General features: G+C 40.2%; 1 protein-coding gene across 15 annotated transcripts in view; it reads right to left on the bottom strand.

Moving 5' to 3' along the window:
- Positions 1–18,425, bottom strand: part of DOCK7 (dedicator of cytokinesis 7) — a 109,233-nt gene that overhangs the window by 30,612 nt on the left and 60,196 nt on the right. For 6 of the 15 annotated variants that reach the window (XM_054073354.1, XM_054073346.1, XM_054073344.1 and 3 more), the window contains exons 17-31: positions 17,757–17,895; positions 17,455–17,556; positions 17,106–17,192; positions 16,104–16,335; positions 14,708–14,872; positions 13,613–13,782; positions 9,716–9,808; positions 8,432–8,521; positions 7,329–7,424; positions 7,085–7,225; positions 6,819–6,932; positions 5,652–5,822; positions 4,722–4,861; positions 983–1,152; positions 8–162 (exon numbers count right to left, since the gene is read on the bottom strand). In XM_054073354.1, the coding sequence (XP_053929329.1) occupies positions 8–162; positions 983–1,152; positions 4,722–4,861; positions 5,652–5,822; positions 6,819–6,932; positions 7,085–7,225; positions 7,329–7,424; positions 8,432–8,521; positions 9,716–9,808; positions 13,613–13,782; positions 14,708–14,872; positions 16,104–16,335; positions 17,106–17,192; positions 17,455–17,556; positions 17,757–17,895 (2,065 nt within the window). The other 9 variants (XM_054073350.1, XM_054073351.1, XM_054073352.1 and 6 more) reach the window with 4 other exon arrangements.

The following is an 18,425-nucleotide window of genomic DNA, read 5'->3' as shown; positions in this document are numbered from 1 at the left end:
TTTGTACCGATGAGGCGAGTAGAAAACTGCTGGGCCGGGTGAGCTGAGGGACCGATGTTCCTGCGATGGCCATGGCAACTGTCTGGCTTATCATGCTTCCACCCTCACTTTCATAATCATCAACAGCGACACAGCTTGGCCTCCCTCGCTGATTGTGACTCTCTGCCGAGAAACACGTGCATCTAGTTAATCCTCAAATTCAAAGTTTCTTTCCCCAGCCTCCCTCCAGAGTGCAGTTTAACTAAACTGTCTGGGAATGCAAACTGAAAATTATCACACTTGTGGGGTCTTGCAAGTAAACAGGACTATTATCTGCGGTCATGCAAAGCAAACAACAATTTTCAAGTGTTCAACCTACACAACCTGAATGTCTAGAACTCTTCTGAAAATAGACCTTTTGTCCCTTTGAATACTTCAGTCCACATCCTTACCTGCAGTTTTATTGTGTCATTAAATGTAAAGGATGTAAAAGACAACTCCAAATACCAAACTATTCCAGATTGGTCTCCCTGCCCCGATTTGAAATAACACACCTCTGCTGCTCTTCAGGACACTTTGCAAAGTACTCCTGAAATCAACCGCTGACAGAGCACATACTCACGGGAAGAAGAGGAACTTGCTTATCCTTTGGAATTGTTATGAGAATTGTAAGGTACATGGGGTGACTTTCTAAGCAGGTCAGAGACATAGAGGGAGGTGGGCTACACATACACAGTACCCAGTCAGATGTAAACTAAAATGCATTGCTAGTTTTTTGCTTCATGCAAACAAGTGCGCAAATGCAGCTTTTGGGTGTTAACAGTCATTGACAATACATTTTGCAAGTGCAATTTAGGAAATGGATGTGAAAACATGTCAAAGTTAGAATTCAGAAACAGTATCTCATTCAACAGTAAAGGGTTTTGTACTTCAATTTTAGAAACCCAGCACTCAAGTCTTGTGAGCAGATGAACATATATTCAAAGTACAGAATATAAAATACCTGTAAAGTCATAAAGCTGAGGCACGGTTTCCATGATCACGCCAATCAGAGGTAGATACAGCATTGCCACCCGGGCCTTTACCTGTGGGTCGGCGTACCGTGGATCTGAGTCATGACTGGACAGTAAATTGTGTACCATATTGATGACCTTCTTATGCAATCCAAATAAACTGTTAAAAGAGAGTTGGGTCATCCAGATTAGTTAATACCTTCAAAGCAAACTAAATTTTGCAACTAAGTGGCTTCAAAAAAAAGAAAAAAATCCCAGTTTTTATTTTTAACTTCACATAAACTGCCATGATATGTATTTTTGATCTCCCATGGATTTTACAAATGGCATTGCTTTTGATTATACCAGATAAAACGGATAAAAATATCTTGCTGAAGTGCACACCCTGTATAACGTGAACACTCTCATATTTTCCATAGGAAACCAAAGCCCCAGCTACTGCTACACTGAAGTACTGAGTCTGCTAAGGACCATTCGGAGAACCTGGGGAATATAGAAAACAGGGAGAGAAACTTGAGAGGACAGTGGGTTTAGTGAAACTATTTGTTGTGTTCTTTTTTTGTTTCTATTTAACATCATTCACAGAGAGAAAAGCCCTCCTAAGACAGACATTGCTTTTATCAGGACATTTCTGCTTCAGTTTCCCAACCTCCCATGCAATTATTCAACCAAATCAGTAAATAGATCAGTAATTTTGAATAATAGGTGTCAAAGAAATGGAGGGGTAGAAGGAAAAATAACAAAAAATGGCCTTCCTCATTACTGAGATGTAAATGATTGCAAGGCCCAAGCACTAGCCCCTTTTACAAGACACCCTGCATGAGTCTTCTCAGTGTTTATGCCTTGAAAACGCAAACTCCTCTGACTCTCTCAAGAACTCGCTCCTCTCCTTTCAATTCCCTCAGCCACCACACAGAGGCAAAACTCTCTCAGAGCAAATAGCAGGTATCTCTGTAGCTATTTGCTTTTGTAGGCAAACCAGGCCAAGAAGACAACTTTACCCCATGCATGAAGCAGCCAAGGAAGCTCATACATTATGCGTTAGCAAGACAAAAGCTTCAATGTTCAGACCTGAGGTATTAAAACAAGTGCTGATTTTCAGGCAGTATCCACTGTACCTGAAAAGTAGAGTTGAGTTCCGGTTAAAAAAGATGAGAGTCTTTGGCTGGATTACTGGGGCTTTCAACTGATTAATAAGTCAACAGCACGGGTCAGGAGGACATCGCCTAGCTGTAACTACCCTTCTTTCCTGTGTTTTTTTAAATCAAGCCATAATGAAATCCCACAATTGCTTGTTTCTGTAATTAGTGAGGCCCTTAAGAACTAGGAAGGAAAAGCAAATTTATTTAAGTGACTGGTTTCTTCAGATTAAGGTTAAAAAAAAGTCTTCGTATTATTTTGAAGAAGTGGCACCCAAGTTGTGTTTCTAACAGTTCAAGGGAAACCATCCTGCAGGCCATAGAGCTGCATAAAGGGAAAACACATCCAAACAAAGCAGTGTAGTTCAAACCTAGGACTGCACAAATTTCTTTTTCACTTTTCCAGAATAGAGCAGGTAGTGTGGTAGATCGATCCATAGCGACGAGGAGGAAATACAGCAGTAATCTTTCTAGTTGATAATGCAATGAATTGACCTTGCCGCCATCCAACCATCCCCTCTGTTATCTCAGCCCTGGCTTGAATGTGTGTCAGCACTGCACCCTTTTGGAAAACTGACTTTTGCCACTGAATATCGAGGGCCAAATCCCGATTTTCTCACTTCTGTCCTGTAACATGAGTCAACATGGGCAATTTGGGCACTATGAAATGAGCAACAATAATATGCTGAGTTACTAATCAAAGCACCTCAGCGTTGTTTGCAGAGGCAATCTGTTCAACGTCTAGTTGCTTGGACTCATTCTCTGCAACTGTCACATTCAGCTGGTTCCTTCTTCTGCGTGTTATGTTGTCTTTCAGACTGCAAGTGCTCTGGAGGAGGACTGTAATGTACTGTGCTACTGTACCGCACCTAGCACGGGGAGGTCTACCTCACGCACCACCTTCAGGCACCAGGGGACTGGAGGCTTTTCTGTCCAATTCAGTCCAAAGAGCTCCTAAAATGGTTGAGCTAAAATTCAACAACCTGCACTAACAGAGCAAAAAGACTAAGGACAGAACAAATTTAAGGCTCCATATCACCTATGAAGACCTAAAGCTCTAACACAGCAAACAACTAGATGGGCATCCCACTCCACTCCTGCTGCAGGATAATAAAACCAGGAACAATCCTGAGAGGGTGTTCAAAACATTTTAACGGTAAGCATGTCTGAGTCCTCTACTAATAACCTGCTGATGATATTACCTATTAAAAATCTTCATAAGCATGGAAAGAGCAGACCTGAACAGACTGGTTTCCTTTAAGTGGTGGATCTACCAAAAGGCAGAACATTTAAGCCTGAGAATAGCTAATAAGCGGCAAGCTACAAGTCATTCTGGAAAATAATAACAAAGGCATTACTGGTACATTTCCATGCCAAAATTCAGGAGCTTTGATCAAAAGTCATGTCCAGAGCTGAAATTATGTCAGTGGGCTTTTTTGTTCAGGCAGGGTTTGAGGGAGGATCTGTCTCCTCAGTGGACACCAGCAAGATCATGCCAATCACTTCTTTGTGCAGCTGGGTGGAGATTTCCATCCTGGTCCAAGTTTAAGTGCTGAGAATAGCAAAGTGAGAGAGCTCAAGAGGCAGGTAAATAGGAACAAAAAGTTTGTGAAGATCAAGGGCAAGTATAGTCAGAGACAGGGCCTGACTTCTAGCCAGTGAGCAGGACCTTCTTATGCTACAAAAAGGATGTCTGAAGACTGTGCATACGGGTAAAGATTTGCTGCTTTTCCATTTCAGGCCAAACAAATAGGACTGCAGTGTGTTATGTATATATACAAGAAAATATTCTAATTTATAGCATCACTTTCTTCTCCAACAGGAAACAGAATGAATGTTTAACTCCTGAGACTTCTTGGTAACGGGGCAGAATTAACCATGAATCATCAGCATTTGTCGACTTGGCTGGTATTTCTGAGTCCACCTTGAAAAAAATGCCTCTGAGAGAACTTAGGACTGTAGAAGCAATCAATAATTTCCATTGAAATACATTTTAAAGAGGCAAGGTAGAATACAGCCCTAAATAACACAAGTAACAGACTAGATGTCAGGACTACACTCCTACTTCATAAAATTATTTGCTGCACAAGCCAGACAAGTCACCAACAAACTCTACATGCTTGATTCTATTCGTCTATTTATGTAACCTGCAGAGGTCTCATCAATGCATGACTTATGTTTAACAACAGCCAGGAGGAGCACAGGTGAAATATATTGCAACATTTAAAACCACCGAAAGTAGAAACTTCCCAAATGTTGAAAATTATTCCCTTGTTATAATTGATAAACGCTGTTTTCCTCTTAGAGCTCGAGCAGTGCCCCTGTGGGAGCTGGGGGCTCCAGAAGGAACCTCCTTTCCTTCTTCTCAGCTGGGAAAATGTGACTGAAATAACGTTTACAGAGCCAGGAATAAGGAAGGAAGAATTTTGGGGAGTAGAGAGAAAGAAGAGGATTCTTAAAGAACTGTTTCCTTATCTTACCAGCTCACAAATGTAAACCAATTCTGGCCACACCAGAACATCCTTTGCATCCATCATTTGCTTGGCATTATAGCAAACTCTTGGGGGAAAAAAAAATTGTAAAGATTTACCCTTCTGCATCAGGATCTAAAATGACAGCCAGTTCTGTTAATACAAGCCCAGCCAAGTAATGCTGCTGGCGGAAAGGCACAGACAATTCAAACATATTTGCAATCTTCTGGTCTTGGACATTTGTGGAGAACCCAGAACTCTGTGAAAAAATCAAGTTTTAGAAGTTGCATAATGAGGCCTCTTGAAACACAAAGTCAAAGCTTATGAAATACATTAGAAGCAGTTTTCAGAATTAAATACAATCTCACATAAACTACCTTCTCCCTTTTTTGTTTGTATCTAGTCACACCCGATTACATTCCACCCAAGCTCACTAATTCTCCTATTAATTCTGTTCGTTGTTATTGCTTTCCTGTCTACAGGGCTGACCTTACCGAAGTTAAGCCAAATAACCTTTAAAAGTGGATTAGTTAAACTTCTAACTCAGGTACGGATGCTCTCATTCAGTCATAAGAAGGCTTTAATTTGATTTAGTTTGTGTAATTTTGCAACTAATTAATCCACTTGAATGACACACTTGCTAATTAAAATTACTTTTTCTGCACAGGCTAGGACTAAGCTACAATGACCTAGAAAGACCCCTGTTTTGTAAGAAAAGTGTAACATTGGACAAAGTGTTTTCTTTAATTGCTCATTTACGTTTATGCGTTTATTCAATATAAGAGGGGACAAGGTCCCTAAGGACAGAAATAAGTGTGGTCACTGTAAGAACACTGTAAGAACAGGGATATGGGCATTCTTTTTTCGATAATAAAAGATCAAAATAAGTCAAACCTATGTGGCAGGATAAAACAATTTCTAAATAAACACTTCCAAAAAAATATTAACAAACAGATTGAAAATACAGGTGATACCACTGCCTTCTACAATTTAAGCCTCAGAACAAAGCTCAGCTTGCATTTCAACAAAGGATCCTTGTCATAGTGTACCTGAGAAGTTGCTGAAGACACCGATGGTGATGGAGATGCAGGCGGCGTGAGCAAACTGCAGGGTAAATTCAAGGTGACATAGTGTTCATGGCTGCAAATGATGCGAAGGAAATCCAGCCTCAAAGATGCCAGGTTACTTGGATTTGTTAAGGAATACAGTTTTGAAGACACCTGTTAAGTTTATACCATAAGACTGCAGTTAGTACCAATAGAGAGTATAAATGCAGCACCAGCCTCCCTGTCCCACCACTGCTCCCCCAAAGCGCTTCCAAAGCAACAACTGAAGAGCTTGATATCATCAAATGGTCACATCCACATCACTCCTTTGTGCCACAGACTGAACTTCTGATGTGCAAGAGCCATGCACACCCCAGTCAATGGCACACATATCAACACAAGACATATATAACAGCCTTATTTATGTAAGCGAATGAAGAACTGTGTGCTTCACACAAGATTGTCACATCCTATTGATTTCAGTTGCGAGAAGCAGGACCACAGAGTGTGATGCACTAACAGGTCAAAGATGTGGGCTGGCTACTATATGGTAGGCAACAATGCTTAAATGCTATTGCTGTTGTTGCCCCTTATAATAATTGAGACTGCAGCATAAATGATTCCAAGCTTAAGCTCCTGATACCTCATTACCTCCTTTGCAAGCAGTGTCAGCTTGGAGTCAAACAAAAGTTTGTGGTTCAAGGTGATTTCACTGACACAACATTACAAATAAGCTTCCCAATGCATCAGCTTCTTATGGGGGAGAGAACTTGCTTCCTCAGAAAGATGGAAGGGGAGCTTGGGGATCAAGATGATTGTACAGGGTCAAAGTGTCCTTAAGAGAGCCGCTGACAAACCATGATAGTCTGAGCTCCCTCACAAAATCTCCTACTGATTTTTTGTTCAATTACTCTGAACGTGGTGAGCAGAGGGAATAATTCTTCATTCCTCCAGCATGTCCACTCACTCAAGGGCGTTACTCCCAATTCACATTTAAGAGTATAATCAGTAGGGTATAAACTCTAAATCACCACTGAGAATGGCTTGCTTGCTTTAAAAATATCTGAATATCAGAATTCTGTGTCCATACTTCACTGTCTGTCCAAATAAAATTAGAGTAATGGGTTATATTATGGTTCACACTTAAGTATTAAATTTATCTACGTTCACCTGTTTGTAGCAGGTCTTAATAAGAGCAAAAACAAATCCTCTGTCCATGATAGACAACAGGTCATTGAGGAAAAATGCAAGACTGGTGTTAAGCCTTTCAACCATTTCTGTATCCTAGAGAGAAGGAAGGGAAAAACGGGAAAGAAAATTAAGAAGAATACACTGTATGTTTTCTAACAACATTCCCTGGTCTAGGCACCAGCAAACATGCGAGAGGTCTGGTGCCTGAGCTGTGACCAGGGTTCAGTTTAATTGTGTGCTATTACCTTCTGAAACCGAGAGACTATATCACTGGCAATTGTGCTGACCAAAGCAGTTACATCATCCATGAAACGCTCAGGAAAACGACTCTTCCTTGGCGCATCCATTTTGTCAGCAAAATACAAATGATGCACCATACTCTTCACCTATAGGAATATAAATTACAGCGAAGTCACTTGCAGTTGCTGGCGTTTGTGTTTTAAACTATGAATTGTAAGGCAATAAGCAAGGTGTTTCCAGTTTACTCACCATCAGCTCGAAGAAGAACCAGGCCTGCTGTAGGGCTGCCTCCCGCACGCTCCCGCTGCACACAACCCACTGTAAGGCCAGCTCTTCGTGAAAAAGCTACAAAGATCCAAATCCAGAGTTAGACTGAGCCTCAATATAAGCTCACAAAACAGTCCACATGAGAAATGGTAGCACGGTCCATGGAAAGTATGGCAAACAATGAGGTTAAGCAAAATAAATAACCGGGAACATGACAGCAGTGGTGGCATCTCTTAAAGAAATCCCCAGTTAACAATGAAGGATGATGTTATGATATGTGCTGTGAAACGTTTCTCACATCATCTTGCTCCAAAACTGAATTTCAAGTGTTAAAAGAATTTTCCACCCATCCCCCCAAAATAAAAGTTTGGTGCTCAAATTAGTTTAATTTAAAAGTCTACCTTTCTGCCTGGTCTGATTTTTGCAAGAAAAAGGAGTAAAAAGTGGACATATAAAGTGATTTGTACAAAGATGTAAATTTACAGTGAGAAAGGACTTAAAACAGTAAGAAAGAAATGTGGGGCTAAGAAACATCTTTCGATTTATTTTCTTGTGAGGACTGACCCAGAGACTGGATGCTGTCAGTGATCACATTTTCATTACACAAAGAGTCAGGTGTTTTGCCTTTCTGACACTGTTTAGTAGGATCTCATCTCCCCTAAGGGAGCACACTTCGAAAGGAACTCCCATTCACTTTCTGGAGTCACTTTGGATTAGCACCTCTGCAACTGAGTTCAGCACACATCTGTAATACTAGCCATCTAACACATTATAATTTTGCACACAGGAATGTACCATTTACATGTCTAGACAGTGCTATTCACATTTTTTGAAAGCCAGTAATAAACTGGCTCCAAACATTATAGACATTAAATCAGGCAAACTACTTCTGATCATTTTATTCTTCCCAATTCAACTCTGTCAGAATACTTCATACAGCCTGGATATTCAGAGGTGCTAAGCAACAGCAGTTCCTAATGACCTCGGAATAATCAGGCTATAAATAAAAGAGTAGATTGCATCATGTTTTCAGAATGACTTGACCTCCCTGCCCCACAATATCAATTGTCTTCACTGAAATCTACCTTTTTAGTTGGTAATCGTCCTGTTAATGTTTGTAAGAAACTTGACGTCTCAGTGTGCGAAGACATACGATTACAACTTCGATCCGTAGCCTACGGAGTGGAGATGAATGAATGATGACAGGACATTAAAGTTTGCTGTGGATGGGTTTTGCAGCTCAAGGACAATGTACGTTTACAAAAATACTGTTCCAGATGTAGGCTTTTGCTGTCTTTACACCTTTTTATGCATTCTCAAACTCTCATTCATTTACAGATTTGGTTTAAAGAAAATGACAGTACTTTTATTGTTTTAAGACATATAGGCTATTTCAATAACTGCACGTTCTTATGCACAAAACACTTAATGCTGCAAAGCATGAAACTTTTTCATCATTGTATTTTATCAACATGCATATGTCAAGGAAGTAATACTTGTAATTTCAGTCCATACCTCTCAATCTACCAGAGACCAGGGACGTACCCTGCAGCGACACTACTGCTGGCACAGGGAATGAGAAAATGAGTTCTGTTTCTGATGGAAATAATTTGCCATGAGTGCAAGTGAACTCAGACTAAATATTTCTGGAAGACAGATAAACTTGAAAGGAGGTACAGTTGAGAGGTACGTTCAAGGCAATCATGCAGTGGAAAGCAGCAGGCAATGGGGGGCTAAATAAGTTAAGTCTTTTAAGACTGAAGCTGCTATAAAGTTTTCATACTTTGCAACACAGAGCACATACAATTGGCCCTAGCAAGTCACTGGTTCCAGCACTCAAATTTACGTGTTTTAAGAAAATTTTACATGTGGTAATCAATTTTGGTTTAACAATATTCCACTCAAACAGTCATGAAGGATTACTTGACAATGAATACTAAATGCTCGATGAAAATGGCAAAATGGTTCACAACATCAAAAGAAATAGCAAACATGGACAAAACTATGAAGCTGTGATTAACGTTCCCACTTAGAAATGTGCTCCACCTGAAGCTGTAACTAGTGTTAAGAGAGAGAAAAGAAAAAGAAAAGCAGTCATAGCATTTACATTTCACAGACCAGCAACCACTGAAATGAAAGAAAGGGGACACGTTCACTCATGAGGAGGTGTTTCATGCAGTGTGGTGAGGTGGTAGGGAAGAAGATGCTAATTTATAAAATAAAACAAAACTCACAAAGTTTTCAAGGAATAAATCAACCATAAAAAAACCAAACAAACACCAAAATCAGAGTATACACTGAACGGAAGATACTCTACAGGGAAACACCAGGGAATACAAAGCCAGAAAAACCTCTACTGAAGACACCACCTGTGTTGACTCTGCACTTGGGCTGGGGTTGGATCCCCATGGGGCTGCTTTTGGACCACCAGTGTTTACCCAGGAATTGGAGCGGTCTAAACCCTGGGCATGTAATAGAAAGCAGTTGGGAAAGGAAAGAAATGTTACATGTTGCATGCCATACAGTAGTCAAAGTTTAGTCCTTAAAAGCAATCAAACTAGGTACACTGCAAACACACCATCAGTTAGCACTGTTAAAGCAGTTTGAAGGTTGAGACATTTTAGTTCAGAAGATTCTTTTATACCTCACTACACACGCACAGCACATTAATACTGCCAACAGCTCTGGTCCAACTTGTCCTATCTGTAATGCTTGACATTCAAAAACTATCCTGCTCCTGAAAAATCCCACTCTCACTTTGATCAGTTTACACCATTCACTTCAGTAGATGGAGCCAGCTCAGATTTACAGTACGACTGAGGAAAATTGGTGAAGTGAAAGTCACAAAGGATGCTCTCTGAAGTTTCCAGCACTTTTAAGGTAGACTAGTTTGTTAGCCCACAGTTTATATGCTTTACAGCTCCCATAGAAACAACAACAAACTTCAAAGAGACTGTCAGCTCTCACAGGGTTTCCTACTCATAGAATAAAAATCCAGCATCACTGGTAGAGTAACCCGGTGAAGAGGATTCCACATGGGCATTTGGACGTTTCCTCTGGGCAGTGTGGCAAAGAGAGGAAAAAGCACATACCTTTTCTGGAACCAATCTGCTTTGCCAAACAACATACTTGAAAACCCATTCTGCTTTTTAAAAGCTCAATCTAGTTTGTACTTCAAATTTTACTCCTGTAATGGACCATATGGGCAAAACTACTGAGGATCCCTCCTCCCTCTCCACTCCCTTCTCCTCTCAAGCCACCCACTCAGCAAGAAGAAAATAAAAAGTTTTAACATGTTTGTCACCCAGGCCACTCCCAAGCTGGGAATATTCAGTGGACCTCCCTGGGTCCCAGGAACCAGCTGTAATGGAGAGGGATTTTTGCAACACAACAACCAAACAATGACTCCTTATAAATTCCACACAACAGCTTCAACCTTCACACAAGCAAGAACTTTCATCCTAATTTCTGTGCTAATTTAGGGCTTTTCCCCAATATATGAAGCAAAGGTGCAGCCCATTTCATCACAGCAATTATCATCAGCTGCAAAGCCCACCAAGCTTAACAATCTGTTTCTCTCAGCAAAGAAAATTCCACCTCAAGGTTGAACGCAGCATGAGAGCTGTAACCTGGGTTTCGAACCATTAATCCACTGAGCTATCCTCTATGCACAGTACAGCAATGCTGTAATTTTGCTTAAGATGTCCAATAAAAAAATACTGAACACACATAAGAAGAGTGTTTTAATCTCAATTACTTTTTGGAAGAAATAAATCAAAGCTCTCTGCCCTGCTCAGACCCATAAACATGCTTTATTTTGCTCACAGTGAATTAAAGTCAAAATGACTTTGCAGAATGCTGAACTAAGCTCATGTTTTGTACAATCACGTCTAATTTTGAAAATGCCTTTATCACACTCACATTTCTGCTCCCAAACTTCCCAATTCTGTCACCCTGGTTCTGAGAATGAAGTTACACATATACTGCATTGGCAAAAGCAGAAGTCATTCTGGAAAAAAACTGAAAAGGGAAAGATTCCTCTCTGGCTGAAAAATAAAAGCACAAGAGCTGCTTCTTGCTTGGCAGCCACTCAAACTGTTATTAAATTATTTTCTACCTCTGGGGTTCAACCTGTCGCTAGATCTGTGCAGGAGCTTAACATGCGTTTGTGAAAATCCATTGTCAGAGCAATGAAACTCTATAATCGTTTCTGTTTCTTCCCAGTACATCTCCCAACATTTCAGGAACACTTAAAGCATAAAATCTCATCATAGGTCTTTTCAGGCACTTAATAAATTTGCTTCAGTAGGGAATAAAACATACATGGTCTCAATTCACAAATGAAGGCAAAATAAGTGACGGATCTAAAACCTCCTTTCTCATGCAGATACACAGAAATCTTCCAAATTCTGTAATAGTGATGTGTATTTGAATTTTGAGAATTAAGTAAGAAGCTGACATAGGAGAGAGTTAAAGCATATTTACCAAACCTACCAAATATCTTACATTGCAATAAAAAACCAACACAAGACTGGACTCCAAAGACTTCCCATGAAACAACAAAACACAATTTCTGTTTTTTAAAGTAGAAAGCCTCCCACAACAGATTGTAATTTGAAGGGCAGGTTCCCTATTGGAGTATAAGTGCTTAAGCCATTAATTATAGAAACAGAATAGGAATTTTTGCACCCTTTTACCTATTTCAACATCTCAAGAAGTGACTGATCTTTGTATTTTGATACTAACAAGCAGAATTACATTAAACCAAAATTCTGTATAGTCAGACAAAGCTCAATTTCTGATGCTCAGACTACCCTAAAGGAAACTTTCCCCTTAACAATTACTCATTGAATAGGTTTTTCTTTAAAGCCTGGAGTACATCTCCAGAAGAAAATCTCTCTTCGTTTTGTATTGTGACATTATTCACTAAGCCAGCACACGTTAAAATTCTGATAGCCTGCGTAAATTCCATATGCACATTAGTGCCTATGTCATTTCACAAAAGGTCAGTTGTTTAATTAGCAAGATACTGAAGTGGTCTTTAAAATATTTTAAGACTTTTAAGTCCAAACTTTGATGTAAGAAACAATGACTTGCCTACCCACACTTCTGCCTCTTATTTTGATGGCAAATTACATTGTTATTAATTTTAAATTGGTAACCTCTTTCTGAAACTACGTTTTTCTTGCTCTTACAGAACCCAGGATGAACCAGTGTCAAGCCTGTCTGGTCAGGCTGATAGCTTTGTTTAAAAGCTTGCTCACTGACCTTCCAAAAGATCAAATGTAACAGCTCCCTGAAAGGGTTCAGGAATTCATCCCTGCTTAAAGAGTGAAGGGTCACAGGTGGGAAAGCGTCTCATCTTGGTGTAAATTATTACAGTTTGAGAGCTAAAGAAGAGAATCCCAAACTAGCTAAGGCACCCCTCTCGGTGAAAGGAAGTCCCAACACAACAGATTTATCCGGTCTCATCCCACCAATTTTAGGCACAAAACTGAAGTGCTCAAACTGAGACTGAAGCAGTCCTACACACTTGGGAGTCTCCAGAGGGAGACAGGTCCTTCTGCTGCAGATGTGTATACCGAGCAAAAGTAAGACCATGCGAAATGCTCCGCACTAATGTACTCACACTGGAAAGTCACTTCTGGACGTGGGGAGTCACTATGGGATGCAGAGTTATCGCACCATAAGTTCAACACTGCAGCTCAGCTGGACAGCCTATAGCTTGCTCACTAACTATCCAAAATTCTCTCTGGCCTGTGCAGGGACTAGGAATATTCCTGCTGTGGACATAAGTAGTAGAGAAAGCATCTGAGCAGCCATTAGTGCTGAATGCAGAGGAGAAGAGGGAGGTAAAAGTGGGATTACAGGGCAGCGAGTTAGGGGATGCAAGGTTTGGGGAGACAACTTGGTCAGAGGATAGGGCTGCTTGCCATGTGAAAAGTGAGGTGGTAAAACCATTCTTGTCCTACTAGTCTCGGGGAGACAAGTCCAGAAAGACTCTTGTTCCTAGCCACCACACTTGTGGAAGTAATATTGCCAGGATGGTCTCCAGCAAGTCAGAGAGATCAGCAATCATTTTCAAGGAGTGGAGTTTCATTAGTGTTATCAGCAATTGCCAGAAAAAGCCTGAGAAGTGACCATTAGTAAGGACATCGTTTCATAGGGAAAAAAAAAAAAAATCACAAAAACTTCCCCATTAGTTCTCTAAAGATTAAATCAAAGGTGCTGAAGATCCTGTAAGACCCTCGGCAGTGCATGCATACCTTACTGCCAATGATCGAGCGTACTTCATCATCCGGCGAGGTGGGGGTCCCAGATATATCTGGGTTGCTGTTGCTGAGGCTTCGTGAGCGGTTCAAGTTAAGGCTTGCCGGTCGGACAGCAGATCGAGCCATGGTGGCATAGTGCACTGATCCCCCTAAGCCACCGGGACCTACAGAGTTGTACGAAGGAACATCCTGTTAAAGCATCAGTCAGAGCCTTGATCCCACACTGCTTTATACCCACCTGATGCAGCAAACCCTTTGTATAACCAGTAGGTCTCGTCTGTAATGAAATGTTCCCTCTGCCTTTCCCTGCCTTGTTCTCCAAGACAAGCAACAGGTAGAAAGGGATAGGATTAAAGAGCTATTTTATCCACTGATCTGTGGGAAGCAGGAAGCTCCCTGTGGATCTTGGCAGTCAGTATGAGGTATGTCTTTAAAGGGATAATTTCCAGACCTCAGCCTCAAAAACTACTAAAGAACTGGGCAGTTTTAAGCCCATAACCTTCCAATCCCTCTCAGAAGTTTTCCACTCCATGTAAGAAGCAAATGCTGTGCGCAACAGTCCTTCCAAAGACTGTTTTTCTGTGGTTGTCATGCACACCATCTCTTCCCCCATGCAGATGTATCTCTGGTTCTCAGCAGGGTTGGAATTAATTTGTTCCCCTTCTGTACCCAGACACGCGTAAAGTATTTCACACTTTTTTGCCAGAGTTTCAACTTTTGCTGAAACTGGCTAGAAGTATAAAAGTACCACTGAAGAAGACTGGGAAACACGACAGGCCAAGAGTGTATCACATCTGTCTACTTGCTACAGAAAACGGAACTAAAAAAACCAGTATTTTGCCATAATTTAACCTCATGGTCTTTCAGTGGCGACACTTTTTTGAGTTCATCAAATAGTTAAATCTCTGACATGGCTAACTGTAATTAAACTAATCTTGTAAATGGCTACACTGGATCACAGAGGAATTTAATAACAGGCCTTGGCAGGGAACCAGCCATGCAGTTGGTACTCAATAGCACCTGCCAGCAAGTAATTTCTGCTTGCTTTTAGTAAATTATGACTTGAAACAAGAGATAAAAAAAAGCTACCTGGTGATGGTGAGTTGGGATAGGTATTTGGTAGGCGAAAAACATAATAAATATAGGAAGCAAGAAGACTGTTTCTGCCATGCTGGTCCTGGTTTCCATCCAAGTTCTTGTGAAGTCTGTTTATGATTGATGCCATTGCTTCAAAAGATGCTTGGCCAAGGTTAACTGAAAGTAATTGTGAGGAGCTTGTTTTAGACTGCAGAAGTACCCATGAGCAAATCCTAAATGTACATCTTATCCACCTTCTAAAGGATAAATAGTGAAGCTTGTTAAGAGTATAGCAAGCATCTCCCCTGAAAAACTGAATGTGGTATTTGAACTAGGTCTAATAAACAGTTTGACAGGAAGACAGGTGTTGCAGTGACAAGCTTCCACTTTTATTAATAACAAATTTAATGAATTTAGGCCTGATACCTGGAATCAGCCCAACTTTGGTCATCAACTGCAATGGTAACAAGATCAAGTCCTTGTTTAATTGATGGATAATATCCTTTGGATATTTATCATACTTTTCTCAGTTAATTATTTCCTCTGTTTAAGCCTTAGCCAAAATATAAACAGTATCCAAAGGAACAATCCCATTCTGTTTTGGAAAAAACAAATGTTCTAAAAATTAGTACAGAAATCTACACACCAAGCAAGGTAGATATTCTTAACAAATCAGGGATGAAACAGACAGCAGTTGAAGATTGTTAATCTTAGGTTTTTAAAAACTAGACACTAATGTCCTCAATGCTCCATATAGAAAAACAAAACCAATACAGAGCTTTTCCAGAATAAATTATTGCTATTTTTAAAGGAGTCTTAGATACCTATACTTTACCATGTCCAAACTCGAGTTTCCTACCAAAATCCCAACTGCTATTTTAAATACTAAGGATCTAATACTGACTTCCACTTGAGAATCTTTGTACTCCCAGAGCATAGCCCAGGGAGCAAAAGGATGAATTACTCATGCTGACAGTATCAGATTCACAACAGCAAGAGCAACATAGAGCATCTGTTTCTTCCTATCTTATCTACTTCAAGATTTTTCAAGGCGACTAGTGAAGTTGAAATTCATAGTTTCTGAATGTCAGCATGGAGACACCTTAACAGGCTCGAGTGCTAAGAAGATGCTGAGCATCCAGCTCACAAAACTTGGGCCCCTTCAACTGGTGTTTCAACTGGTACACCAAATTACTAGTTATTCTTGAAAACTTTTGTATTAAATATTGCTCCTGTGCATGTCACCACTGATCTGGATGCCAGCATGTTTTATTTTGAAGATGCATGGTATATCAGTGGCACTAAAATACAGCATAAAAATGGACTTTTTATTTCTACATAAATATGATAAAATTGGAAGTGTCAAACTTTCAGCTGTGTAATTCTCTATAAAACTTAAATAAAATACCTATTTGGCCTGCAATGACAGGAGGTCTTACTACCAGAAGAATCAGTTTGTCAAGCAGGAGATGAAGAAATCGCACTACTGGCTCCAGTTGAGAGGAATTTAAAGCTGAAATACTGCTCTTCAGTTCATTTTCCAAGTTGTTTTCCATAATTCTCATGTCTCCTATTCGCACAGGGAACATGTGCTCATCCAGAGCATGGACAAGTGCAAAGAACTTGTCAAGATAAGGGTCCTACACACAAACAAACAAAAAAAATCAATAATCAGCAAGAACCTCCAAAATTAACTCCACTTCCGATGGATTTGTACCGCATGGATGGATCCTCTCCTTCATTCTTCTATCTGACCGCTCCATCTCACAAAATTAGCAGAAATTCAACATCTTTGAGAGTTCTGCTCATGTATCAGATTCAACTGAAATCAGCCAATGTTCAGAGGTTGTCAGGGCAAAATCACAGCACCCACAGACTCTGTATTCTTACAAAGACAGACAAAAATGCACTAAAATCATGTTACTATTTACAGCACAAATAGGACACACAAAAAAACGCGACAAAATTACATACCAGGAATGAATAAAACAGAAGCTGAAATGATTAGTCAAAATGATTGTCATATTTCTTTTCAGATCAAAGACAGATAGATGAAAAATACACGGAAAAACAAGAGGCAGAAGGGAAAAGGAGGAACAAGAAAATGTCATATGTCTGGACGGTACGTTAGATCTGTTGTATTAAACACAACAGTCTGAGGTCTGAAAACACTGTTGGCCATTCACTCCTGTGAATAAAGGCCAAACTGCTCACATTTCTAATTAGAACTTCTCAAATATACTCACAGCAGAATGTGGAATAACAGGTCTGCTGGCTCAAAACTGAAAATAAGATTGTAATTTCACTACAAGTAATTATCATACTCTTCACAGTATCAACTTTGACAGCGTTTCAACTGTCAAAATACTATCAAACTCTTTTTATTGCAATGACTATTCTTTACATTTACCTGAGTGTGGAGGGATGATACAGCAACAACTTCTACATTGAAAACCCCTTTGTGGTTATCCACCCATTTCATTCCAGGAAGGGGAACCTGCAGGTTAACAGAAAGGTGAGCGAGGGTGTGACAGAACGCAGCGCTAAGGCACTTTGAAAGACATTTCATTTCATTTTATTGTCAGATCTCACACATGTGTCCACACACAAACACACACACACCTGTCCAAACCTAACAGTATTTAAGAAATAAATAACATAAGAGTTAAAAATACACATATACACTTATATGTACATATACATTCTTTCACTTTGTAACAGCAGTATTCTTCTGATTTTCAGCACGAAGAGCAACTCACCTCTGGAGAAAGCACTGAATAAGCCTGTGGTGGTTTTTCCAATGAAACAGGTAGGCAGAACTGACCAGTCTTTAACCGTCCATTTTGAAGCATTGGTATCCACTTTAAAAGAGAAGGAGTTACCAAAAGAACAAAACAAAAACATGCACTTCTTAAGGCTTTCTTGAACTTCACAGGCCTGACTGCCAAATTCTTTAATTCTGCTATGGCCTACGAGCTGACAGTGATGCTAAACAAATCGTAAACAAATACATTATGGATATAACCTGTGCTGAAAAACATAAGGACTGAAAGACACTCACGGTGTATCCAACTGGAGTCTCCAGGGGAGTGTTTTGTTTTTGTTGGCAACTGACATGGTAGAAAGTAAAAAGCAGGTGGTGGTGATCGGTTAAAGTGGCTGGAAGCTTAATCTTGATTTCCTCGTGAAAATCAGGCGATCTGTGCAGAGACCAGACCCATAGAGTGGGGTTTATTATCTTATGCTCAAGACCAAATCCTTTCAGTTAAAGTATCTGAAGGGAAGGAAGTATATGGACTATCTGAAGGGACTAAAGCTTAACTTTCTGATCACAAAGGAAGGCAAAAACTTTGCATATGCATTTATAGTCTACAAAACTTGAAAGTGCAACCCCCTCCTCCCACAGGCATTCTGAACCGTGGTCCTCTCCACGAGCAATAAACTCTTGTCTCAAGGCAGAGACTGCCACAACCCCAGCCTTCAGGACAGGATTCTCTCCCTGGTACAGCTACAGTGACGATCAATGTGTTAAGGTCAGATTCAGCATTCCCTATCCCAGCTACCAGTAAAACTATTTTCAAGACCAAGTACTTCCAATTTTGTAACTGAAGACTAAAATGCTCCAGCAAAATCACAAAGCACACGCTAACATGAGTTTGTAACGTAAATTTTCATGCTTACAAACTTGAGGCATGTACTTACAGCATCTGCTGAGTTGGGCTACGTGCTC

The sequence above is a fragment of the Cuculus canorus genome, chromosome 8 (assembly GCF_017976375.1).
Source record: "Cuculus canorus isolate bCucCan1 chromosome 8, bCucCan1.pri, whole genome shotgun sequence".
NCBI classification, from domain to species: Eukaryota; Metazoa; Chordata; class Aves; order Cuculiformes; family Cuculidae; genus Cuculus; species Cuculus canorus.
The sequence above is the reverse complement of the archived record's forward strand: the minus strand, read 5'-3'. Positions and strand labels throughout refer to the sequence as shown.